Source organism: Bos indicus, chromosome 3 (genome assembly GCF_029378745.1).
Source record: "Bos indicus isolate NIAB-ARS_2022 breed Sahiwal x Tharparkar chromosome 3, NIAB-ARS_B.indTharparkar_mat_pri_1.0, whole genome shotgun sequence".
NCBI lineage: Eukaryota > Metazoa > Chordata > Mammalia > Artiodactyla > Bovidae > Bos > Bos indicus.
Genome location: NC_091762.1, coordinates 26,638,752 through 26,666,649, shown reverse-complemented (window position 1 = coordinate 26,666,649; position 27,898 = coordinate 26,638,752). Strand labels below are relative to the sequence as shown.

General features: G+C 43.4%; 1 protein-coding gene across 2 annotated transcripts in view; it reads left to right on the top strand.

The window, feature by feature from the left end:
• PTGFRN (prostaglandin F2 receptor inhibitor) overlaps positions 1 to 27,126 on the top strand; it is a 111,414-nt gene extending 84,288 nt beyond the window's left edge. For both annotated transcript variants that reach the window (XM_070785847.1, XM_019956733.2), the window contains 5 exons: positions 355 to 780; positions 5,281 to 5,700; positions 15,961 to 16,068; positions 21,581 to 21,886; positions 23,657 to 27,126. In XM_070785847.1, coding sequence (XP_070641948.1) covers positions 355 to 780; positions 5,281 to 5,700; positions 15,961 to 16,068; positions 21,581 to 21,886; positions 23,657 to 23,823 — 1,427 coding nt within the window. In that variant the 3' untranslated portion in view covers positions 23,824 to 27,126. The remainder of the gene's footprint in view (positions 1 to 354; positions 781 to 5,280; positions 5,701 to 15,960; positions 16,069 to 21,580; positions 21,887 to 23,656) is intronic.
• Positions 27,127 to 27,898: the final 772 nt, after the last annotated feature.

The following is a 27,898-nucleotide window of genomic DNA, read 5'->3' as shown; positions in this document are numbered from 1 at the left end:
TAACCTCCAGGGGAAACTGACAGCCGACCCCACCCCTCTGGGAAGATAAAGATTCTGATTGGAGATATTTAGCTTCTGGCCTTGGGAGTTTTTCTTGAGGGTCATAGTGGGGCCAGTGTTTGTCAAGTTTTGTGATAAAAAAACTTGTGATATCAAGTTTTGTGACAACCTCAGAGGATCCTTGTGCATTGTAAAGACTTCAGTTTCTTTCTCTGTAGTTGGTAGGATGGGCATTTAATCGTCAGGACAAGAATAGTGCTTGTCTTGTTCCTTTTGTTAATTCTTGGGAAATTGCTGTGTCTGATTTGATTGGTTGATTTTTTTTTTCTTTTATCCTGGCCCCCTCTTATTCAGAACCAGACTATCAGGTGTACCTGAATGCTTCTAAGGTCCCCGAGTTCTCAGACGACCTCACCGAGCTAGAATGCCGGATAGTGGATGTGAAGAACCCAGAGGCGAGCGTCCGTTTCACAGTGTCCTGGTACTACAGGGTGAACCGGCGCAATGACGATGTGGTGACCAGCGAGCTCCTGGCCGTCATGAATGGGGACTGGACACTCAAGTACGGAGAGCGGAGCAAGCAGCGGGCCCGGGAGGGAGACTTCATTTTTTCTAAGGAGCACCCAGACACGTTCAATTTCCGGATCCAAAGGACTACAGAGGAAGACAGGGGCAATTATTACTGTGTTGTGTCTGCCTGGACCAAACAGCGTAACAATAGCTGGGTGAAGAGCAAGGATGTCTTCTCCAAGCCCATCAACATATTTTGGGCGTTGGAAGGTAGGCACTTTCTTCTCGTTCATGAACATTTTTGGTTTGTTTTGGCTTTGGTCGTCCTGCTCTGCATTTCAGATTCACAGTCACCTGGCAGGTTTCCCTTTAAACTAGGAATCTAAGAAATGCAGTCAAGAGACTGTTCCTTTTATCCTCAGCATGAATCCCTTTGCAGTGCTGACCCTGAGAGGGATAAGTCCTAATGAGAGGGCTGGGGCTTGGTTGGAGATAGAAGACTATCTCACGGAAGCTCTCAGGTGCCCAGAGAAGCCATCAGCACTCTTGCTCCATTGGCTGGTCTCAAGCGAAACTTCACACAGTCCTTTGGGGATATTTCAGTGTCCATGAGTTCCTGCTAGACGCAGGCACATTCGAGATAATCCCAGAGTGAGTGGGCAGCCCCAGGCCATGGCACCTGCCCCTGAGCGGCCAGTCACCCATTCAGAGAGACCGTTCCTGGGGCTAGCTGACAAGAACTCCAGGGAAACAGTTTCTTTGATGCAGTCTCCTCCTGAATGCTCAGAGCCCTGTGTGCCTTGGGACATCAGACTGGTCAAGGCTTTTATCCTCTGTCTAGTCTGTCACTGCAGGAAGGCCAGGCCTCCTGGGACCTCCTTCACAGCCCTCCACATGCTTTTGTAGCCTCATTGCCATGCCTCTGAAATCCCCAAACCCCACACTGGGCCCTCTAGAACTTGGCAAAATCTCCCGCTTCCTGACCTCATCTCTGAATATTCCTTTCTCATTCTCCCAGTAAATATGCCCCACCTAGCTCTCCCCAAGGACACCATTTTCCCCGAAGTCTTCCTGAGTGGTGCTGTTTTCTTCTCACTGTGTAATCCATTCTAGATGGGGCAGGTGCCCTGCTCATCCCTCACTGCAGCCTCCAGGCCCTTTTCCCTCCTCCCTAAAAACATCCAACTTCAGGTCTCCAGTCATCAGATGGTTGAACCTCCTCTCATTGCCATCACTCCTGGGTCCTCCCCATGCATTCTGTGGAGATGCTCACTCTTGTTTCACAGTCCCTCTGTCCTGCTGTCTTCATGATCCTTATAGGCACTGGGTCATATTTGGCTGCATGTTGGAGTCACCCGAGGAGCTTTAAAAAAGTACTGAAGCTTAAGTCGCACAAGAGGTTCTGTCTTAACTGGCCTGAGGTTACTTGCAATCTGGGCATTGAAATTTTCAGATGCACCCAAGATGGTTCTCAGGGGCATCTGAGGTTGAGAAGCCTTTCATTCTCAGTCTCCTGTCCCCTTCTCTAGTCATCATGACCTTTGTCCTGTTTGGGTTATTCACTTTCAAGCTTACACCCTACACTAGAAATCTCACTTCTGATAACTGAGAGCCCTCCATACTCTGAATTCCACGCAGCCTATCCTCTCAACACACCTATCTTTCTAGATCACTCCCATTGTTGCCCATTGGCCTATTAACATGCTGTTAGATCTCTTGTTGTGGTCTTTTTAAATTAAAGCTAAGCTAATCTTGATCAAAAAAGATCTTCACGACCCAAATAATCACGATGGTGTGATCACTCACCTAGAGCCAGACATCCTGGAATTCGAGGTCAAGTGGGCCTTAGGAAGTATCACTACAAACAAAGCTAGTGGAGGTGATGGAATTCCAGTTGAGCTATTTCAAATCCTGAAAGATGATGCTGTGAAAGGGCTGCACTCAATATGTCAGCAAATTTGGAAAACTCAGCAGTGGCCACAGGACTGGAAAAGGTCAGGTTTCATTCCAATTCCAAAGAAAGGTGATGCCAAAGAATGTTCAAACTACCCACACAATTGCATTCATCTCAAACACGGTGGTAAAATAATGCTCAAAATTCTCCAAGCCAGGCTTCAACAGTACTTGAACTGTGAACTTCCAGATGTTCAAGCTGGATTTAGAAAAGGCAGAAGAGCCAGAGATCAAATTGCCAGCATCCTTTGGATCATCGAAAAAGGAAGAGAGTACCAGAAAAACATCTACCTTTGCTTTATTGACTATGCCAAAGCCTTTGATTGTGTGGATCACAACAAACTGTAGAAAATTCTTCAAGAGATGGGAATACCAGACCACCTGACCTGCCTCTTAAGAAATCTTTATGCAGGTCAGGAAGCAACAGAACTGGACATGGAACAAGAGAATGCTTCCAGATTGGGAAAGGAGTACGTCAAGGCTGTATATTGTCACCCTGCTTATTTAACTTATATGCAGAGTACATCATGAGAAACGTTGGACTGGGTGAAGCACAGGCTGGAATCAAGATTGCCAGGAGAAATATCAATAACCTCAGATATGCATATGACACCATCCTTATGCCAGAAAGCGAAGAAGAACTAAAGAGCCTCTTGATGAAAGTGAAAGAGGAGAGTAAAAAAGTTGGCTTTAAGCTCGACATTCAGAAAACCAAGATCATGGCATCTGGTCCCATCACTTCATGGCAAATAGAGGGGGAAACAGTGGAAACAGTGACAGGCTTTATTTTGGGGGGCTCCAAAATCACTGCAGATGCTGACTGTAGCCATGAAATTAAAAGACTCTTGCTCCTTGGAAGAAAAGTTATGACCAACCTAGACAGATTATTAAAAAACAGAGACATTACTTTGCCAAAGTAATAGTAATCATCTAGTCAAAGCTATGCTTTTTCCAGTAGTCATGTATGGATGTGACAGTTGGACAATAAAGAAAGCTGAGCGCCAAAGAATTGATGCTTTTGAACTGTGGTGTTGGAGAAGACTCTTGAGAGTCCCTTGGACTGCAAGGAGATCCAATCAGTCCATCCTGAAGGAAATCAGTCTTGAATATTCATTGAAAAGACAGATGCTGAAGCTGAAACTCCAATACTTTGTCCACCTGATGCAAAGAACTGACTCATTTGAAAAGATCCTGATGCTGGGAAAGATTGAAGGCAGGAGGAGGAGTTGACAGAGGATGGGATGGTTGGATGGCATCACCCGCTCAATGGACATGAGTTTGAGTAAACTCCCAGAGTTGGTGATGGACAGGGAGGCTGGCGTGCTGCAGTCCATGGGGTCGCAAAGAGTCAGCCATGACTGAGCGACTGAACTGAACTGAACTGAATCTTGATCTTGCTTCCCCCACCTCCATCTTTCTATTCTCCACACCCCTTGCCTACCCCTTTCTATTTCTTTCCTTTGATTTGTCTGTCCTCAGCATCTCTACTCTGTCTCCTCCTGTTCTCTAATCTCCTCTCGTCTGGCTTTTGATCCAGATGACTAGTGAGTGACATATTGCAAAATCTAATGGTTAGTCATCTTACTTGACTTACCAGGATTTACCACGATGATCATTCCCTCTTCTTGGAAATACTTTGGGTTCTCCTTGGTTTGTGGGACACCATCCTCTCTGGGCTGTTTTCCAACCTTGACCTCTTCTCAGCTTCCTTTGCTGCTTTCTGTTTACTTTTCTGACCCTCAAACATTAGATGCCTGAGGACACAGTCCTTGAACTCTTTTCCTGTTTAACCTCTAGTTATCTCTTCTAATCTCACAAATTGAAGCTTCAAGAAAGAATGTGAATGGCTCAGTGGAACCTCAGGAATCAGTAATTCTGGAGAGACCCTGTGACATACGTGTTGTCCTAATAGTTTGATGGAACAACTATTCCTCAAAAAACCCCAACATAAAAATTTTGTTTTGTAACTGGATGGGTTACAGAATTATATCATTAAAGGGTAAAAGGGTTATATTTAACTCATTTATCCATCCACTCAGCAAACATTTAGGTATCTTCCAAGTGCCTGGAAGATATTGAGCTATTAATATTATAATATAGATGAATTCTAATGTTTATATGCTTAGAGATTAATTTTTTTTTTTTTTTTACAGAGAGACAGGAAGTAACACACTTAAACCTTTAAGATAGTAGCCTTGGATGCTGGTTCAGAATTAAAGTTAATTAAATTTTAATTGCGTCTCTGGAAATGACTATGCATCTTTGTAGTCAGATCTTCATACAAAGATCTACACGTGTATGTTGCAGTCACTTTAGTAATGACCTGTTCTATAATGTTACCATCGTATGGTGGAACAGCAGTAGAACCCATTTCTCACTTGCTCTGGTACTGTCCTTGCACCCAGGGGAGCCCCAGTGGGGAGAGGCAGGTGGAACTGCCTAGAGCTGCATCTTCCCCACTTTACTAGAAGCAAGTTCTCGCTCACATCCGTGATGGCACCAGTAGCTTCCCAAATTCTCACTCTGGGTGAGACTTCTCAAGGACTTGAAAATCCTTAAAAGCAAATTCTCACCCATCGATCCTCTGTTCCCTCACACCTATTAAATTGAGGCAGACTGCTCTGCCTCCTGCAGCGTGGTGGTGTTCAGTCTACTTTCTGACACACGCTATTTTCTTTCTGAGTTTCCAGATTTTCCCAAATGCTATTGTGCGGCAATTTGCAAATAAATTTCTATTTCCTTGACATTGTGCTTTCAGATACATATCCATTTAGCTAATCCTGTTAGAAATCACATCTTTCTGGTACTTCATTGCAGATTCTGTGCTTGTGGTGAAGGCAAGGCAGCCCAAGCCTTTCTTCGCTGCCGGAAATACATTTGAGATGACTTGCAAAGTGTCTTCCAAAAATATTAAGTCGCCACGCTACTCTGTTCTCATCACGGCTGAGAAACCTGTTGGGGACCTCTCTAGTCCCAACGAAACCAAGTACATCATCTCCCTGGACCAGGATTCCGTGGTGAAGCTGGAGAACTGGACAGATGCATCGCGGGTGGATGGTGTTGTGTTAGAGAAAGTGCAGGAAGATGAATTTCGCTATCGAATGTACCAGACTCAGGTCTCAGATGCAGGCCTATACCGCTGTGTGGTGACAGCCTGGTCTCCTGTCAGGGGCAGCCTATGGCGAGAAGCAGCAACCAGTCTCTCCAATCCTATTGAGATAGACTTCCAAACCTCAGGTGAGCAGGGGAGCTTGGTAAGTCATAGATTGACTGGAAGAGACCCTAGGGTTTTGATCCAGTGTCTTCATTTTTTTTAAACAGCTTAAATGAGATGTAATTCACATGCCATGCAATTCACCCATCTAAATACATAGTATGTATTTAAATACACTATGTGTGCGCTCAGTTGTGTCTGACTCTTGGTGACCTCATGGACTATAGCCCACCTGGCTCCTCTGTGCATGGGATTTCCCAGGCAAGAATGCTAGAGTAGGTTGCCATTTCCTTCCCCAAGTCATCCTTCCAACCCAGGGATTGAACCCGAGTCTCCTACATGTGCTGGAGGATTCTTTACCACTGAGTCAACAGAGAATATACTATACTATAGTATATTTAGTATTTAAATACTATACTATGGTGTTGGGTTGGCCAAAAAGTCCATTCAAGTTTTTCCATAAGATGTTACAGAAAAAACCCAATCAAGCTTTTTTGGCCAACCCAATATTTATACTACACTATTAATATAAATGCATAGTATATTCACAGAGTTGTGTGACCATCACCACTATCAATTACAGAACATTTTCATTACAATCAATAGAAACCTGCACCCTCAGCTGACACCCTCAGTCCTCCCCCTCAACACCCCCAACTCTGCTCCCCAACCTCCTGTCCCCTGGCAACCACTTATTTCGTTCTGTCTCTATAAACTTGCCTATTCTGGACATTTCACATAAATGGAATGTAATATAGAGCTTTATGTCTGGCTTTTTTCATGTAGCATGTTTTCAAGAGTCACCCACATTGTAATATGTATCAGTACTTTGTTCTTTTTATTTTTTTAGTATTTTTTCTTTTTTGTTCTATGTCTATATTTTTTTGGTTGTACCTTGCAGCTTGTTGGGTCTTAGCTCCCTAACCAGGAATTGAACCTGTGCCCTCAGCAGTGAAAGCAAGAATCCTAACCATTGGACCGCTAGGGAATGTTGTGTATATACATTAATGTTAGAGAGTTGCAGCCTTTTATTTAGTACCCAGAGAATGCCAGTAATTTAACATGCTATCTTGGTAAATGTTGCTCACAGAGTTTTAACAAGAACAAAAATAAATGTAATAATTTCTGTGTCATTTTTGGCATGTTGTAAATTCAAAATGTTAGCTGCTTTTTCTTTTTAGCAGCACTGAGAGGAAAAAAACAGTAAAAAACTGTAAAATGCAGTTCTGGATTTGGTCTTACATGAAAAATGTAGTACAATGAAAACTTGAATGTCAAAAGGAACAGGGCTTTAAAGAAGAAAAGGAGAGTTAGTTGCTCAGTTGTGCCCAACTCTTTGCGACCCCATGGACAATAGCGAACCAGGCTCCTCTGTCCAATGAATTCTCCAGGCAATAATATTGGAGTGGGTTGCCATTCCCTTCTCCAGGGGATCTTCCCAACTCAGGGATGGAACCCAGGTCTCCTGCACTGCTGGCAGATTCTTTACCATCTGAGCCACCATTGAAGCCTGCTTTAACTAAACCATTTATAAAATAAATGAGATATAAACTCCTAGTCAGAAAAAGAAAATATCATTGTCTGAATATTGGGGACCTTTCGTTTCATTTGCAGCTTTAAAGTTTTTAAGTACCTGTGAATCAAATTTACACACAACTTTTACTTAATGTCATTTTTGTCTTGAGAAATGCAAAGTAATGCCAGTAAATACATTTTGTATATCAGAAAATAAGTTTAGGAATCTCAAAGTGCTTGGGAAGTGTTAGCAAGACTTTTTTTTTTTTTTTTTGGTGGCTCTAGCAAACTGTTCTCTCTGCAAAAACCCATGTAACTCACAACTACAAATACCACTGATTGTTTTTTAAAGAATCAAACACAGGAAAACCACATATTCCCTCCTTTTTGTACTTGAGCATTTAATGCAAAATAAACTCTCATTAGCACTTCATTTTTATGACTGAATAATATTCTATAATGTGAGTATACCACATTTTATCTATTCATCAGCTAATGGACATTTGAGTGTTTGCAGTTCTTGATTATTCTGAGTAATGCTGCTGTGAACATCTGGGTGCAGATTTTTGTGTGAACATACTACCTTTACTTTGACCCTTAGTTAGTCCCCAAATATCTATCTATTTCTTTTTGGTTGTGCTGTGTCTTTGTTGCTGTACACAGGCTTTCTCTAGTTGTGGAGAGTGGGGGCTGCTCTCTAGCTGTGCCCTGTGTGGGCTTCTCACTGTGGTGGCTTCTCTTGCTGCAGAGCACAGGGCGTAGGCGTGCAGGCTTCAGTAATTGCAGCTCCCCAGCTCTGGAGCACAGGGTCAGTAGTTGTGGTACACAGGCTTAGTTTCCCTGCGGCATGTGAAGTCTTCCCAGGCCAGGGATTGAACTCATATCCCCTGCGTTGCAAGGCAGATTCTTAACCACTGGCCTCCCAGGGAAACCCAACCCCCTCATTTTTAAAACAGATCAGTTGACACACAGCTATATCAAATCCTTCAGGGAACATGGCAGAGTATAAAGATAAGAGGGAACTGGGCCTCTAGAGGGATTAAATGACTTGCCAAGAGTGAAAGATTCAGAGCTAAGACCCAAGTTTTATCCAGCTCATAGCTTTCACTCTTTGAGGTCCCTAGGACTGAAGGTGGTAGGTGCTATTCTTGGTCTGATTTATCACAGCAATATTTCCATACACGAGTGAGTATCCCAACCTTGGGCCTCACCTTTGCTTTTGGACTGGGAAAAGATTTCCAATTAGTCGAGTCTCCAGAGCTGTGCTGGTATGTGTGACTGTGTCTGTCAATCTGCTTTGTTAACAGTAGTTATTAGCAGTGTTCATCTGTGAGAGGGTTAATTAAAACAGGAGCATTTTGGTGTCTGTTCTGAATGATTTATCTTTGGTAAGTCAAATGTTTTTATTTTATTTTATTTTTTTATGCCTTAAGTTGGGAAGATCTACTTTTTTTTTTTAATAGCACACATCAGTTCAGTTCAGTTCAGTTCAGTCGCTCAGTTGTGTCCGACTCTTTGCGACCCCATGAATCGCAGCACGCCAGGCCTCCCTGTCGATCACCAACTCCCGGAGTTCACTCAGACTCACGTCCATCGAGTCAGTGATGCCATCCAGCCGTCTCATCCTCTGTCGTCCCCTTCTCCTCCTGCCCCCAATCCCTCCCAGCATCAGAGTCTTTTCCAATGAGTCAACTCTTCGCATGAGGTGGCCAAAGTACTGGAGTTTCAGCCCCAGCATCATTCCTTCCAAAGAAATCCCAGGGCTGATCTCCTTCAGAATGGACTGGTTGGATCTCCTTGCAGTCCAAGGGACTCTCAAGAGTCTTCTCCTACACCACAGTTCAAAAGCATCAATTCTTCAGCGCTCAGCCTTCTTCACAGTCCAACTCTTACATCCATACATGACCACAGGAAAAACCATAGCCTTGACTAGACGGACCTTTGTTGGCAAAGTAATGTCTCTGCTTTTGAATATGCTATCTAGGTTGGTCATAACTTTCCTTCCAAGGAGTAAGCGTCTTTTAATTTCATGGCTGCAGTCACCATCTACAGTGATTTTGGCGCCCCAAAAAATAAAGTCTGACACTGTTTCTACTGTTTCCCCATCTATTTCCCATGAAGTGATGGGACCGGATGCCATGATCTTTGTTTTCTGAATGTTGAGCTTTAAGCCAACTTTTTCACTCTCCGCTTTCACTTTCATCAAGAGGCTTTTTAGTTCCTCTTCACTTTCGTATTCTCAAATGGAAATGTTTCTTATTCATCTGTGTAATTCATTAAACTCCTCTGACAAATCTATGTGTGTTTCAGCAGGTAGATAATTTAAAAATTTTTGATTCCCAATCTTATTTAGAATATCAAAGTGAAGGATCATCACTTTTGAGTTTAATACTGAATGTTTTCACTAAATCTGCCAGTTAGAAATTTCTAAATGTATAAAATCATACTCACCTATAAAGATTCAAGTGTTAATTGAATCAGTACAATGAATGCAAGATATTTGTTGAATTGTACTTATATTAAAGGTAAACTAAATCTTAGTAAAGTTTATTTTATTTTAGTATTATTTTGTATTATTGTAACTTTTTATAGTGTATAATGAAATAATCTTCTGGCATCTAATAATCTCTTTTTTGTTTTTTGTTTTTTTAATTTTTTAATTGGAGGATAATTGCTTTACAGTGTTGTGTTGGTTTCTGTTCTGGCATCTAATAATCTCTCAACCTTTAGATTAATAAAGAGTGAATATTGATTTTAAACCCTTGGAATTAGAAAGAACAGAGAAAATACCAAGTGTCTCTTATTTATTTTCTAATAATAGCTTTATTGAAATAAGGTTAATATACCATAAAATTCACCCATTCAAAATATCAATTCAATGGTTTTTAGTATATTCACAGATATATATTGTACAACCATTGCTAGTATCTAATTCTAGAACTTTTTAATCATTCCAAAAAAGCACACTCTGTACCTGTTAATAATCACTCCTAACTCTACCCCTAGCCTCTGGCAACCACTATTCTACTTTCTGTCTCTATAGATTTGCCTTTTTAAACATTTCATATAACTTGAAACGTATATGTGGGCTTTTGTATTGTCTTCTTCTCCTGTAGCATTATGTTTTCAGAGTCTATCATATTATATCATGTATCAATAACTCATTCCTTTTTGTCGCTGAATAATATTCCAGTGTGAGAATATACCACATTTTGTTTAGCTGTTCATCAGTTGATGGACCTTTAGATTGTTTCCATCTTTTGGCCATTATAATAATAATATGCTGAATAAACGTTAGTGTACAAGTTTTTATGTAGACATTAAGTTTTCATTTCTCACCTAGGAGTGATGCTGGGTCATAAGATAACTCTTTAATTCTTTGAGGAATTGCCAAATATTTTTCCAAAGCAGCTGCACCATTTTGCATTCCCACCAGCAATGTGTAAGGGTTCCAATTTGTCCTTATTCTCACTGGTTAGTTATTGTTATTCTCCATCTTTTTTTTTTTTTTTTTTTTAATTATAGCCAACCTAGTATACGTGAGGGCTTCCCTCGTGGCTCAGTGGTAAAGAACCTGCCTGCCAGTGCAGGAGACATAAGAGATGAGGGTTGGATCCCCGGATTGCGGAAGATCCCCTGGAGAAGAAATGGCAACCCACTCCAGGATACTTGCCTGGGATATCGCGTGGACTGAGGCCCGTGGCAGGCTACAGTTCATGGGGTCATAAAAAGAGTCAGACACGACTTAGTGACCAAAGAGCAACAACAAGTGTAAATGAAGTAGTATTTCATTGTGGTTTTAATTTGTATTTCCTTAATGACTGTTGATGTTGAGCATCTTTTCAGATATTAATAGCTTTCGGTCATATGTGTATCTTCTCTGGAGGGATGTCTTTTCATACCATTTACCCTTTTTTCATTGACTTTTTTTTTATTGTTGGCTAGTGGAGCTTTTCGTAGTTTGAATACAAAAGTCCTTTAGCAAAATATGTGATTTGAAAATATCTATTCTGTATGTAGTCTTTTCACTTTCTTAATTGTGTCCTTTGAAGCACCCAAGTTTTTAATTTTGATGAAGTCCAATTTATCTATAGTTTATTTTTGTTGCTTGTGGGTTTGGTGTCATATCTAAGAAACCATTGCCTAATCCATGGCTGTGAGGATTTACACCTATGATTTCCTCTAAGAGTTTACGGTTTTAGCTCAAACATTCAGGGCTATGGTCCATTTTGAGTTAATTTTTGTCTGTGGTATGAAGTTGGGACTCTGCTTTATTCTTTCGTATGTGAATACTTAGTTGTCCTGGCACCATTTGTTGAAAAGTCTATATTCTTTCCCCCATTGACTTTGGTACACTTGTCAAAAATAATTTAACCATAAATAAAAGGATTTATTTCTGAACTTTCAGTTCTATTCTGTTGATCCTTGTATCTTTTCCTGTACCAGAATCCCATTGTTTCATTACTATAGCTTTCTAGTAAGTTTTGAAATAAGTGTGACTCTTCTCTGACTTTGTTGTTTTTCAAAACTGTTTTGGCTTTATGGGCCACTTGCATTTCCAAATGAATTTTAGGATCAGCTCATTAATAGCTGCATTTTACAGATAACTGGGACTTTGATAGGGATTGTGCCAAATTTGTAAATCAGTTTGGAGAGTATTACCATTTAACAATATGGTTTTCTAATCCATATACATTAGATGTCTTTCCATGTATTCGGGTCTTTTAAAAATTTTCAGTGGTGTTTGTAGTTTCCAGCATACAAATGTTGAACTTCTTTCATTAAATTTGTCCTAGGTATTTTATTGTTGATACAACTGTAAATTAATTGCTTTCCTAATTTCCTTTTCAGGTTATTTATTGTGAGTGTATAGAAACTGAACTGACTTTTATAAATTGGTCTTATATCCTGCAACCTTGCTGAAATTGTTTATTAGTCCTAATAGTTTTTTGTTGTTGTTTTTGTTGGTGGCTTAGGCTTTTTAAATATAGGACCATATCATCTGCAAATAGAGGTAGTTTTACTTCTTATATTCAGTTTTCCTTAATGCCTTCTAATTACTTTTCTTGCTTAATTGTCCTGGCTAGAATCTCTAGTAAAGTGTTGAACAGTACTGGAACAAGTGGACATCCTTGTCTATTTCCTGATCTTGAGGGAATTTTTCCTGTTAAGTATCTTTTACCCTTAAGTATCTTGCTAGCTTTGGGTATTTCATAGACAGCAAATATTGAGTTGAGGAAGTTTTCTTTCATCCCTAATCTGTTGAATGTTTTATCACGAATTAGTGTTGGGTGTTATCAAATGCTTTCTCTCTGACTATTGAGATTCAGATGAATATGTGGGTTTTGTTCTTTGCGTTATCTGTTTTTATTGTCTATAGGATTTTATTCCATTTTGTTTTGCATTTGTTATTTGATGTTTCTTTAAAACTATTATGAGAAAGAAGGGAGACATAAAATCTTTTATATGTATTTCTAGGTGAGGAGTGGGTATTGAATCTATTACTCAGTTCTTTAAATCTCATCGTAACAGATAAAATCACTGTAGCTTACAGGCTGAATAGACTGCTTAAGGTTTTTGCTTTATTGAATCCAGGGAGTTGTCATGGGCTCACAGTTTAATTAAGAGGAGCTGCATCAAATCTAACACCCAGCACATTACAGTAGCCCTGCATAGCTCCACGAGAATATTGACTTGATGCTGAAGAGCTTTCACTTCCTAAAAATCATCGGCACACAGTAAAATACATGTAACAGAGAGGTCTTTCCTGGTACCCACCTTTTTGTCCTCTGTTTTCAGCACACTTACCTGTTGGTATAAGGACCATGTTCCCCAAGGGGCCTTACTGAGTTGTGACATCTTCTGACTCAAAGAATCAGGGGTTTAAATGTGGTTATATGGTTTAAATGTGATGATGTTAAATATTTAATATTTGATGTTAAAAGAATAATAATAACATTTTTCTTCTTAATGGAGAAGTTTGAAAATATAATAAAATACAAGGAAGAATCACCCAATCACCCTTCATCTTACCAGAGACTGTTAATTAGTGGTATTTGTTATCTTAGAATTTTTCCCTTACATGTTTTCTTCGTGAGTTTGAAATCAGGCTGTATATGCAATTTTATGACCTGCTTTCCCCCACTTTAACATTATAAGATAAGCATTTTCCATGTTATAAAAAATTATAGGTAAATACCAACTTTAATGACTACACCTGCTAGAATTTGACTAACCACTTCCCTACTGATGACATGCAGATGGTCTGCAGTTTTGGCTTTCACAGAAATACTGTCCTTTATAGCCTTTTCTTAGGGGCTAGAGTTGGAGCATGGTTTGTGTCAATGTTTGTGTTTAAAAGTTAAGTGGTCCGTGTACTCTACAGATAGGAACCTGGGGACATGTAGTGGCCCTAGAAGTTCACTTAGATTATCTGTGCCATAATCTGTCATCTGTGAAGTTAAGCAGACACATTCCCTCACAAAAGCAGCATTACCCAGAAATTGACCACAATAAAAATATTTCTAAGCCTGGGATAATGACCCGTATTAACAGTGAGTTGTTGATTTCGTCCGAAGGAAATCCACTGCTGTGACCAGTTCACAATGCAGGCCTTTTCCTTGGTCCTCATCTGTGTGGTGAGAATGGCACAGATCCTCTGTTGTTCCCACGGCCACGAGGAGAAACGAGAACTGTAACGTGTGATCCAGAAGGCATGTTGGGTTTCTTTGGAAATGTAAAGGAAAGAAAGTGAAATTTGTCCAAATTAGGTAGGGAAATGTGTCCAAATAAGGTAAAGAAAATATGTCCAAATTTCTTTGCTGTTTCTAATTAAGTAAAGAGGAACCGGAATTCACCATGAGGCTCTCCTTGTGTTTTATTATCTCATGTTCTCTGAGAAGGCGCCTGGAACACTTTAAGAAAGCCCCATAGTATAGTTCTATTTTTAACCATGAAATTTCGAGTCAGAGAAAAAAAACGTAGTCCCCGTTGCTCACCATGGTTGCTACTAACCTGTCCTCACAGATGACCATAAATGGCATGAAGTCCCCCCAGTCATCACCACTGAGCCAACTCAGAGCAATGGGCTTGATCCTTTCCCACCTCACTGCTATAAACAGAGCAGATCCAGGGTGGTAAGGACCTGAGCAAACCGTGGCCAAGAGCCCAGTTACTTGAGGGACATGATGCCCAGAAGTGCGTAAAGTTTCCTTGTCCTGTTCACTTTCATCCCATTCCCTGTGTCCTGGAACTGCCATTCTGTTGGGTTCTCCATCCCCTAGGCCCAATCTGAGTGCTCAGCAGAACCAACCAGAGCTGTCTGATGCCTCAAGGTTTCCATGTTCTACAACCATCCTTCACCTTTCTCCCAGCAAACACAGATTACTCATGAACTCCGTGTTAGAAAAGCCCTCTGTTGAATTCATCTTACTACTCATGTTGAAATAAAAGTATAGGCTTTTCAATTCTTTGCCTCATTGGTTCACATGACCTTTTACTCTCTTTCTCACAGTCATTTCTTTTGGATGTTAAAAAGTACCTTTTCCTTCCTGATAATCTGATTTTAAAGGTAGCTACATCTGTATTCTTAGCTTCGAATGAGTTTCAGAATCAGTGTCCAGGGCCATCTATCTTTGCTTTCAAGAAAACACAAGGGAAATCCCATAGCATTGGTATTCTGGAATCATCTTCGGGCTTGCCTATTCCTAGATGTTAGAATTGGGATATGGTAACTATTAAGCTCTTAGGATCAGATTAGCTTAAAGCTGCTTAATAATCTCACCTAAAAAGTAAGCTATCAAAGGGTTAAAACCAAAGAATGCAGTACCTAGCCCCTCTCTCTGCCTCAGGAGGGGATTGGAGCCACAGATTTCTTCCATACAAGGCATACCTTTTTTTAATATAAGTCATTTATTTGTGCCTAGTAATGAAACAGCCAATGATGATTATCCCTACAGCCAAATGCATCCAACTGACTGTGGTAAATATTACTAACTTCTAGCCCTAAATTTTTATTTTACCCTTCATATTTTCTTGTCCATACATATGCTCATTACCTTACAACTTACAGCAGTGAATCAGTGATACTGTGAGGAGTCAGCATGGTTTGTGTAGATCCATCTTCTGGCCTTTGGGAGAAGTAAAGGGGTCATTTATAAAAGTAAACTGGGTATTGAGGGAGAATTCCAGTGAAGCAGGCAGGGACAGGTCCTGTCTGGGTGGTATTTAAAAGGAATTTACAAGCTGCCTCCGTTTCCCCCAGCAGAGTGAAATCGCCTTCAGCCGAACCTTGTAGCAACATCATCATTGTTGGCTTGCCCATCTCCCTACTGGATGTCAGCCTCGTAACAGCAGGGCCCGTTGCCAGCACCCAGCACAATGAAGCTACTCAGTCTGTTGGGACCAAAAGCGTCCCTGACTTAGTCCCAAGTGCTCTGATCTCTGAGCCACTCTGGCCTGGAAGTGAACTGTGTGGAGCCAGAAACATCCCTGACTGTACCAGGATGGGAGGTGGGGTGGTCTCGAAATGAGACAGTGGTTGGAATCTTAAGGTGAAGCTCAGTTGGAAGTAGCTTAATTCATGTCTCTCTGAAAAGAAGAAAAACATCCTTAAAAACCTATTTTGTGGACTTAAAAACCTGTTTAGTGGATTTCTAGCCCAGTTCCAAGGAAAGGGAGCCCACATTTAGATGTACATTTGTGCACCAAGAATGGGGTTTAAACAAAAGTGTGAAAGAGGATCATGAAGTGATGTTACTTTCTTCCAGGTCCTATATTCAATGCCTCTGTGCATTCGGACACGCCGTCGGTTATCCGGGGAGATCTCATTAAATTGTTTTGCATCATCACTGTCGAAGGAGCAGCCTTGGATCCAGGTACCTCTCTCCATCCTTTCCCCTTCCTCATACTGCTTTTCTAAGTGTTTCTCATATCATCCCTACTGTGTTACAAATGTGAAGGTCGGGGATTGGATTGGCTATTTATTCCCAAAGTGCCTAGCTCGGTCCTTTGTATTCAGTAGATATTTACTGAGGACTTGTTAAAGTGGATGCCACTATCTGTTAGATGGTTTGAAAACACAGCTAGACATTTGAATGTAAGTTCTCATGGTGATCCAGTGGCCACTTCAGGGGCTAATTCAAGCTGGTTTGCAACCCACTGGAAGAGTCCAGCTCCCTTCCATTTTGTCTTTCGTTTATTCCTTCAAATAGTTATTGAACTCCTATAAACAGGTGCTGTTCTAGATACTGGGAATAGAGAGGCATGATCAAAATTTTCTACGTCTTCTTTCATGGCGCTTGCAGCCTGGTTTATTAAACAGACAAGAAAGAAATCACCATATATGTAGTATCAGATAGTGATTAACACTTGAGAAATACAAATCAGAGTAAATGAGTGGCAAGTAACCAGAGTATGCTATTGCAGTTTAAACTTTTAGGAAATCTTTGTAAATCTTTTCTCTGCAGAAAATATTAGCAGGGCCAACAGGATGCCCAAGAGTTGTGGGCCAGCAGCCTTACACCTTTCCTGCTTGGCCCCCTTAGTATGAGGTGCTGTGCTTCTCACTTAGATCCTCAGGGTTTGAAAGAATATTAAATGTATGCAGGTGTGTCTCTGCCTCCTACAGAGCCTGTGGAGACCCTGACTCCCTGCCTAGGGGCCGCCCGTGCTCTGACCTCTGGTGTCTTGTGCTGCCTTCTCCATCGTAGGCAGAGCCTTGACCTCACACAGATTAGCACCTTGAAAAGGCCAAATTGTGCAGAGCTCACTGAGTTCTTTGCGGAGACCACTGGACATGTGGCCCTGGGGTGGAAATGAAGCAGGTCTTCGTTCTATGTTAAGGGCAAGCTGTCCGTAAACTGCGGGTGGGCTGTAGTTGATCTTGTGTGACCAACAGGAGCAGAGGCCCGGGCCTCCACCCCCTGAGGTCTGACTCCTGCATGGCCCCCAGCTGAAGGTTCACGTGTGTCTAGCTCAGGGTCAGCAAATCTCTCTGTAAGGGACCCAGGTAGGGAGTATTTTCAGTTTTTTTGACTCTGTGGGCCAGATGATCTGTGAGGCAGTTACTCTACTCTGCTGTTGTAGAGGGAAAGCAGCCAAAGAGAATAAACAAATGGGCCTGGCTGTGTTCCAGTGAAACTTTATTTACAAAAACAGGTGGTGGGCTGGCTTGACCTGCAGGCTACAGTTTACTGAACCCTGCACAAGTTGATTGATACCAAAATTGACTCTTGTCAGGAACCTAAATATGATTGAGCTTTAGAGGGGAAAAAAAAAAAAAGGAGAAGGGTTTATGGAAAATGTAAGAAAAGGAAAAGGGAAAAAAAAACCATCCAAAACAAAGATCAGTCAGCTCTGTCCTCTGGGGTCAGGAAGGAGCCAACGCTCCTGTGGAGGCTGCCAGGAAAGGGGGAGCAGGGAGGTACTTTGCAAAAGTTGAAAGATTTAATAGTATTTTTGCCTCTAAAGTTTATTTATAAAAAAAAATGTTTTTTAAACTTTTTATTTCGTTTTGGTGTATAACCAATTAACAAGCAATGTTGTGATAGTGTCAGGTGAGCAGTGAAGGGACTCAGCCGTAGGTATACATGTATCCATTCTCTCCCAAACTCCTCTTCTCTCCAGGTTGCCGCATAACACTGAACAGTGTTGCCTATACTATATAGATGGTCCATTGCAATATTCTTGCCTAGAGAATCCCATGAACAAAGGAGGCTAGTGGGCTACAGTCCTTGGGGTTGCAAAGAGTTGGACATGATTGAGCACAAGCCACCTAGGTTCTTGTTGGTTATCCATTTAAAATATAACAGTGTGTATATGTCCTCCCTAACTATCCCTCCCCCACAATCCTTCTGTTTATAAAAAATTTAAAAAAAAATGTTAAGCTCATTTATAAGTATACAAAAATGTAACATTTCAATGTCTTTCTCATAAATTAATGGGTCACCAATTGTGCCCTTAACATAAGTCTTTCCCTCCAATGTAATTTCAAAAGCTATAGGTAATTGCAATGTAATTGCAAAAGCTATAGGTAGCTGTTATCTTACACATCACAATTTTCCAGAACTTTGCACTCTTGGACTACATGGGTAGAAGATTCTGAATAATTAAACACAAGTTGTGGTTTCATTTTTCCTCATGTTTCCTATGGGCTGTGAAGGAATTCTCTTCTGGAAAGGACATGTGGCCCAAGTGGGCTGAGTGCCACCGCAGCGGGAGGGGTGGAGAGGATCACAGCTCTTTAGAGGCGGGGTCTTAAGTCAGATTCCCTAGAAGCAAAGCCTGAGACAAGCGAGCGAGTGATTAATTGAAGATGTGCCCTCAGGAGGAACCACAAGGGACTGAGGGAATCAAGGTAGAACTAGGAAAGAAGCCAGGCAAAGATCTGAATTCAGAACAAGTGTAACTCCCTATGGGTTGCTGCAGAGCATGGATTATACCATAAGTGTGAGTGACCTTGTTGAGCTAAGGCTTTTATACCTACCCTCCCCAGTCGTTGGTCATGGTCCACAGTGAATGGCTGGGGAGGGGTAGCGTTTCTTCACCTCCAGGGGTGGCTCTCCTGGAGGTGGCTTCTGTCAGCTAAGGACAGTCCTCTGGAGAAGGTTCAGGTGTGAGAGCTTAGCAGCCGACCCCTGGAGCAGTTGGGGGCCCAGCGCTCCAGCTGGTCAGGGCAGAGTGCCAGGAGCATCTGCTGCAGGCGGCAGTGCCCTTCCTGTCAGAGCATCTCCTAGTACAGAGTGTGTATGTTGAACTGTGGAGATAAGGATGTTCATGGTGGCCACCTTTTACTGTGCACTTACTACATTCCTGGTGCTATTTTAAGCATTTTATACAGCTGACTAACCATGGGTGCTATTGTAATTTCCTTTTAGAGAGGAGGCAACTGAGTCACTGTGAACTTAAGTGACTCACCCAGGTCACACAGCTGATGAGAGCTAGGATTCTAGCCCGAGTAGCCTGACTCGACAGCCTGGCCACCATACTGTAAGGCATAGCGGGACAGGGGTTAGAGTCCGGGCAGAAGTAATATGGACACAGCTGTGACTCTCTGCCTTCAGTAACACCCAGCGTCTGCAGGTGACAGCCGCGCTGAGCTGGTTTTCACTGAGGGCCTGGGAGTGATCTGCTGTGCCCAGGCACTGGCCAGGATGTGAGGACACTGACCACACGCCCTCTGCCCTCCGGGAGTGGGTCATTTGCCAAGAGATGGCCTGCATGCTGGGAACAATCAAAGGTTTTGCTCAAATGCCTTGGTGGATTGATGGGAAGGAAAAAAATGATGTTTTGGTGCCTCAGAGTAGAGAGCTGACATCACATGTAGAGTTGAGATTTGCCTGTGGCCATTAACAGTATTCTTGCCTGGAGAATCCCATGGACAGAGGAGCCTGGCAGGCTACAATCCACGGGATCGCTGAGTCGGACATGACTAAAGCAACTGGGCACTTAACATTTTTATTGTGAGTTGAAAAGGAATTATCATCTGAACAATTTTGTAGAAATTCTCACTTTAGGGGAATTCTTGGTGGTCCAGTGGTGAGGACTCCATGCTTAACCACTGCAGGGTTCTATCCCTGGTTAGGGAACTCATATCCCACAAGCTGAGAGACGTGGCCTCCCACAAAAAAGAAAAAAATTCTTGCTTTTAATTTTGCTTACATTCTTTTTCTCTGTGTAAGCATCTGAATATGATTTATTTGCCTTATAATGTGCTTTTTGAGGTTATTAGTGTATTTTTACCAAATGGATATTACTTTTTGTTTAATAAAAATTGTGTCATTTAACATTTGTATAGAAAGTCTTGTCAAGTGAATTTAAGATAAAGCAGTGTTTGTGGCCCGCTTTCTTGCCTGCTGGGTGACTCTCGGACCTGACGCAGCTGGTGTCACTTGGTAACTGTTAGTAGAAGAGGTCAGAGGCTTAGGATGTGCAGTCTTATTTCCACGTTCGATGAGAATTACCACTTGTGCCAAAGTCATCTTACTCTTGTGCCCACATTAATTTATTTGAGGCTGTTAGAACCTTAATTTTGCAGAGTACTTTACGATTCCACAGCATTACTCACTGGGACTGTTAAACCGTGTTCAATTTTCTCAGCTTGACATTTTTTTCCTCTTGTTTTGAACTTAAGCACTTCAGGGGGGAAAAAAAATCACAGTGAACGATAAAAATCTAAACTGTTTACAACTCTCCATTTTGTACGATTCATTTTATTATTTTTTTTCCGTTTTTCCCTCCAGTTTTATTAAGATAAAATTGACATACATCCCTGTACAGGTTTAAGGTACACAGCATAATGATTTCACTTATATACATCATGAAATGATTATCACAATAAGTTTAGTGGACATCCATCATCTCACATAGATACAAAAAAGTGTTTTTTTCCCTGTAATGAAAACTCTTAGAATTTATTCTCTTAGTGTTCATATACATCACGGAGCAGTGTTAACTATCGTCATCATGTGTATACTACATCACTAGTATTTATTTTCTTATAACTGAAAGCTTGTATCTTTTTTTTTTTGAGCCAATTCAACATAAATAAGATTTATACAATTTTCACACAACACTAGAATACAAATTCTACTCAAGTTCCCATAGACTATAAACTAGGAGACACTGGAACATATCCAGGGACATAAAACAAGGTGCAAAAATTTCATGATCTAAAGATACTGAAATCATACAGAGTCTTTGAACAATTCACTTTATGTCCGTATTGTCGCTTACGACTAGTGACCTTCCAGTCTTGGGTTCTTCTGCCTGAAATGCTGAAGGGCCTTGCTTTCTTTGGAGGAGAGAGCATTCTATGTCACCACACACAAGCTTTCCATCCCAAGTTCTGTAGAGGAGACATTTTGGGGCTGTGCTCCTTCAGCTGGGTGGTGGCAGTGGCCTGGTTAAAAGGGTGGATTCTGCAGTTGAACTCCTGGGTTAAGCCACATGCTCTGCAACCTCCCGGCTGTGTGATCTCAAACAAGGTTAATGGGTCCCTCCAGAGATTAGAAAATGTGACCGCACCTTCATGTATGGTTGTTGAGAGGATTCGGGGACACCTAAGGTCCCCAGAGCCGTGCTGGCCCCCAGTCAGGCTGCACGTGTGCTAAGTCACTTCAGTTGTGTCCGACTGTTTACAACACTGTGGAGCGTAGCGTGCCAGGCTCTTCTGTCCATGGGATTGTCCAGGCAAGAGTACTGGAGTGGGTTGACGTGTCCTTCTCCAGGGGATCTTCCCAACCCAGGGATCAAACCCGAGTCTCTTATGTCTCCTGCATTAGGCAGGCGGGTTCTTTACCACTAACGTCACCTGAGGTGTGTTATCCATACATGGAACTTCTTCTGCCTGTGCCACTGATCCCAGGGTTTTGGCTTGGTCATCCGTAGACGACATGGCCTTTGACGTGTCCTGGTTTGCCGTGCACTCTTTTGGCCTGGACAAGGCTCCCGTCCTCCTGTCGTCACTGGATCGGAAGGGGATTGTGAACACGGCCCAGAGGGACTGGAAGAGCAGCCTCAGCCTGGAGCGCATGAGCATGCTGGAATTCTTGCTGCAAGTGCATGGCTCCGAGGACCAGGACTTTGGCAACTACTACTGCTCCGTGACTCCGTGGGTGAAGTCACCCACAGGTTCCTGGCAGAAGGAGGCAGAGATCCAGTCCAAGCCCATCTTTATAACTGTGAAGATGGATGGTAAGAATGACACACAAATAACCTTCTCAGTGTTTGGGGAATGGCTTCTCCGCGTGCTTTGCCACCGCTGATGGGATCCAGGTTCTCACCCTTGAGGAATGTGCCTGCTTTCTCTCTAGCCTGGCTCAGGCGTGTACCCAGAAAGAGCACACTCAGCCCTTGCTGTTTTCCCAGCTTAGGTACCGGGTGTGCTGGAGGCACCACTGGGAAATGATTTTTTAAACTTACTGGACAGATTTTCAATGCATTCTGTAAATTCTAGACATAGTCGCTTTGTTGTATGCTAGGGTTGGCACGGATTCTGCCAGGCAGGGGCAGAGAACAACATTGAGAGAGTGGGTCAAGGTCTCTTGGAGGGGCCGTGAGTGAGTTCCTGCCCCTTTTACCCTTCTACTGGTCCTGTGCTGTGCTAGTCGCTCAGTCGTGTCTGACTCTTTGAGAACCCATGTACTGCAGCACACCAGGCTTCTCTGTCCTTGGGCTTTTTCAGGCAAGAATACTGGAGTGGGGTGCCATTTCCTCCTCTGGGGGATCTTCCTGACCCAGGGATCGAACCCCCAGTCTCCTTGTCTCCTGCATTGCAAGTGGATTCTTTACCCACTGAGCCATCTGGGAAAGCCCCTTACTGGTCCTACCTTTGGTGAAAGGGGGCTCCTCCCATTCACTCGCACGGGGAGGGTTCTTCACAGAACCCTGAGATGGGAGGGGGAGCTCCCCATCTTGTTGGCTCACACTGAAGACCAGTCAGCCTAACTAAGTGGTCAGGGGGCCCCCTCCCCACCCTTCTGCTCTCTAGCCTCCTGGAGTGGGGGACACATTTTCCTTGGTTAACGGAAAACTTGTCTTCTCTGCAGAAAGTGTCAGAGTAAGTGTGAATTGAAAAAACTCACAGACAGAATTCAAGTCCAGGTGCCTGGAAGGATTAAGTAGGAGCCTTCGAGTGCGTTTCCCTGACGATGTGTCAGTTTGGTGGGGACTGGAATTGGAGCCCCAGCTCTTCCACAGATGACTTAGTCTTTCTAATCCTGTGTGTCCTCTCTTGTTAAATGGGATGATAATCTCTCATGGGGCTGTTGTGCTAAATGTCGGGCAAACAACCATGGTGCCAGCCTCCACCCAAGGTTTGCTGGTAATTCGGGGGACGGGGACTTTGTAGGTGCAGGATCTGAACTGTATGCGTTCCTGCAACTTAGTCAGTGATACCATATTTGCCTCTTAGAAATGTCTTGCTTGAAGTCATTCCATATGAAAATCCAGATTTACTGAACAAGCAGGGAGTGATTATTCACTTTGCTAGATAATTTACTATAGTGTTACTTAAAATAGCTCCCCTAGTACACTTCAGTTATCTGATGCATAGAATTGATTTATGTAGGTTTTTTTTTTAAGGATGCATCTGCTGCTGAATGTGTGGTGCCCTTATACTGACTTTTAAAAATCAATCTCCTGCCAAAACCCTAAAAAGCAAGTTGACATTCAAAGATATTGAAGGAAATCTTTTTTTTTTTCTGGGTTCCCCCCACCACCACCCTGCCTGCTATGGAATTGGGTGGGGATATATTTGCTCATTTTTGGACACCTATGGCTGAGCTGCTCTTGTTTCAAGCCCTGTGCTAGGTGCAAGACCTGTGAGGTCAGACTCCTGGGGGAGACCCGGGGCAGTGGAGAGGGGAGGCGATGGTCTTCCCTGAGCTGTCCCCATCCCCGCAACACCCCCTACACCCTGCAACTTGCATCATGATTTCTATCCCTCTGATCTCTCCCTCCCAGTGCTGAACGCCTTCAAGTACCCGCTGCTGATTGGCATCGGCCTGTCCACTGTCATCGGGCTCCTGTCCTGCCTCATCGGGTACTGCAGCTCCCACTGGTGCTGTAAGAAGGAAGTCCAGGAGACCCGGCGAGAGCGCCGCCGGCTCATGTCCATGGAGATGGACTAATTGGTGCCAGAAAGGCCGAGACCGAGGGACGGTCGAGGAGCGGTTTGGGCGAGATGAGGACAGCAATCTTTTAACGCGAAGTGTGTTACACTAAAAACCAGTCCTCTCTAATCTCAGGTGGGACTCGGCGCTCTCTCTTTTCTGCATGTCAAGTCCTGAGCGCAGACATGTTTACCAGCACACGGCTCTTCTTCCCACGGCACTTTCTGATGGAACAATCGAGTGTGTGTTTTCCTGACGGCGGCTTTTTAATGGTTAACCTCTAATTTTTTTCTCCTACTGGCTTATAGATCTCTGACTTGTGTGTGTTTCTACCTTTTGTTTTGAGGGGTTGCAGTGAGAAAGGGGTGAAGGCGTTCAGAGTTCTTTGTCTCGGGTGAGATCCGTACGTCTTCCGAGTCAGAGGAAGATGTGCTGAGAGAGCTGCTAAAGGCGACCCTCTACCCCGGCCGAGGGACAACACAGACCAGTGCTGAAGGCTAATGTGTGGCTTTTACTACCCTCCCCACCCCCTATTTTCCAGGGGGTTTAGGCTACATTTAAAATCTAAACCTGCAGTCCGTGACTTCCTATCAAGCCCAAATGCATTTTGGTTTTGGTTTTCTGCTTCTCTGCCCCTTTCCACTTCTTTCGTATTTGCTTTATGTGCGAGTGCTGAAATGGCCCTGGAATTGAGAATTTGGCTCTCCACCAAGCACCTTATCTTGCCACCTTAGCCTTAAGAATGAGTATGAAGAAAAATGCACAGCCCCCTCTGTCCAGGGCAGTGAGAAGCCCTGCAAGGAAGAGGTCGGAGACAAGGAAAGGAACAGACAGTCACTCCCACAGTTCCGAGGCTACCATGCCTCAGGGGGCCCCAGGGATTGCAGAAGGGGGATATCCTGGAAGTTCGATTTCTGCAGTTTGTGCCAGAGGGTCAGTGGTGCAGGGGTGTGTCAGGCGGACGGAGCCACCTCTCTTCCCTGTCCTGCCCTTTGTTAGAGGCTAAAGCCTTGTGGGTCTTCAGGGGGAACCACTGACACCCCATGTCCTTCACGAGCCACTTGGGCTCTTTAATGTGAAGTCGAATTGCTGCTTGCAAGACTGACTTCACAGAATCAGAAATTACCCAGAAGAACCATGCATTTTCTGTCACCTTGTCAGTCCTTCAAGTCTTTTAAAAAATCCCCTGCAGGGGGTTAGTGAGAAAGGGTATACTTTGTGGTGTGTTTGCTTTCCTATTAGGAACACAAAGGAAACCCAGCAATTTATTGCTGTGTGAACAGCCTACAAAGTAGATCTGAGAGTGGTCCGCTTTGCCCGATCACTCGTACCAGGAGTAGGACAGCAGTCCCAAAAAGATTTGTGTCTTGCCCCCACACAGCGCTGGCCTTTCAGAAGCATCCCAGTGGGGTTTCCTGAGGCTCACTGGTGACTCAATCCCCACATTGCATTCTGCCTGCTTTTACCCTGAAGGACCTAATACTACTTTGTCTTCCAAAAGGGAAAAAAAAGATTGGTTTGTTTTGAGCAATAAAGTAATACAAAATGATGGCCATTCACGTGTGGCTCTCTGTCACAATGGGCCGGACGAGCTAGACTGCTCCCAGCTCACCATCTTCCCTTCTACTTCCCTCCTCTGTTGCCCACGATTCGTTTTGCACATATGACCAAGTCACCCCCCAGACAGCAGATTGCCACCAAATTTTTCCTTTTGGTTTTGCCCACCCAGGGGACCCCTCATATGATTGAAACTAGATTCTGTACTAACGGTAGCAGAACAGAGGGATTCCGGGCCTAGCATCTGTGGCGGGAAGACGTACCGCAGGCCCGCTCTCCCAGAGCACGAACGGTCAGGGGAAGGGGAAGAGGCTGCGATAGCGCTAGATTTGGGTATTTCCTACATGCCATTTCCCAACTGTGCCGTCTCAGAGGAGGTGAGTCACAGGTGATTGTGCAAACAGGAAATAGACACAGGTGCTGCGTTCAGAACAGCCAGTGCCCTTTGAGCCCTCACAGTGATCAGCCTCCTAAAAGAAAGTTTAGGATTGTTGTAGTACAGGCCCTTGGAAGGAGGAAAGGATACTTGGCTTTGGATGTGACCCGGGGGCCCCAGGTGTGTGTAAAAACGTGGACGGGTCGCAGCAGACAGCCGGTGGCAGTGAAGGTGGCACGTGCTCACACACTCTACCTTCTCCTTTCGGACTGCTGTTGCATTTCAAGGCTGGGGCTTCTACGGCATCTACCATGCCCCGAGCCCCGCCCTCCATCCACTGGGCTGGTACAAAGTAGGGAGAAGTCACAGGGCATGGTACCAAGGACCGCCTTCCTTCCAGGGACGTGAACATGCTGGAACGTGCGTCCTGGTCAGAGTGTGAGATGTACTCTTGTTATACCAAATGGGGCCCCCTGCTGAGTGCTCTTCTGGAAAAGGTTACCGCAGAAGCGCTGGCATGAAGGCAAGGACCCAGCCACGACTGACACGGATGAAAGTGCACTGCTTAACACAGAGAACCTTGATAGAAAGTTTGACTTTGTTTTTTTTCTTCTAATCGTAAAAATATCCCCAGAAAGAGCCTAAGCTATATTCAGATAAACGCCTGAGAAGTACTTTCCATTGTTTACTTTATAATGTTTACATACACTTTTCACTTTTTTAAAAAAAAGAAAATGCCAGCTCTGACTTTTTAACAACTTTTCAGATTTTTCATGGGACAGTGGAACTCTGACTCACCAACTGGATTTAAAATCTTAATTTAGAAATGTATTTATTTGTGTCTTTTCTCCTCTCCTATCTATGTGGCTTTCCCTAAGATCCTGGTCAAAGTGGCTTCTCCTGCCCAGATCCTTGTCTGTTTTCCCTGGTGGCTCTTGCTTCTTGCTTTGCAGACTGCCTGCAGCCATGATTTTGTCACTGACATCTGTGAGCCAAAGACTGAGCCTCTTTAGCAGGAATAATAAGCAATACTACACAACTTGCTACTTTCAGAAAACCCTTTTTTTTTTTTTTAACCTTCACCGATGACAACAGAGGAAGAAGGGAACTGGGATTTGGGTAAGTTCTCCTCCGCTGTTTGACCAAATTCTCAGTGATAATTATTGTGTGCAGATCACTAGGAGAAAAAAGTTGACTTTCTTTCTTTTTTAGCGTGGCACATACAGATCTGCCGAATTTTCCGTAGACAAAAGAAAGGGTCTTGTGTATTTTTGTCCATATCCAATGTTATATGAACTAATTGTATTGTTTTATACTGTGACCACAAAATATTATGCAATGCACCGTTTGTTTTTTATTTCATTAAAGGAAGTTTAATTTAAACTGAAGTTGTGTGAGGAACTTGATCTTGGCCTCTGTTACCCTTTCATCTCCTCTGCATAAGGGACTGTGGCTGAAGTCCCTTGCCACTTGAGCACCTTCTCATCTCTTGGAATCCCATGAACATGTTGTAGATGTTCACCAAAGATAAAAGAAGAAATGGATTTAACAGGACTAATAGTGAGATTTCCACCAAGCAGATAGGTGAGGGCTGGGGCCCCCTGCTGAGGATGGTCTCTAGGTCTCTCCCTGCATTCTCACGACCTTATAGGACCCTTGTCAGGAAAGAGAGAAGTTAGAGGCTGTTCCTCTCTGCGGATGAGGAAACACACCCAAGTTCTGTGACCATGTCGTGCCTGGAACAGAACAGCTTTTCTGACTCATGACCCAGTCTTGGAGCCAAACAGGTCCAGAAGGTGTTAGCCCCTGTATTAGGAAAAAACAATCCTTTCCCCAGGCTGCTGGCTTCTGAGTTCAGGATAGGAGAGAGTGCTGGGGCTCCCACCTCCCTGCTGGCCCCAGGAGCAGCTGCTCAGCCTCGGCCAGCCTTCCCTATTTGTGTCTCGGGCAGGGACCACCTCACTTGTGAGGTGTTCAGAGGCTGGGTCTGTGTCCTGGTTAACTAACCTCGCCTGGGGCTTGGTCCCAGTCCAGACATATGGAAGGGACTTGTTTTTAGCTGCCAAGTCATGTCTGACTCTTTTGACTCCATGGACTATAGCCCACCAGGCTTCTCTGTCCATGGGATTTCCCAGGCAAGAATACTAGAGTGGGTTGCCA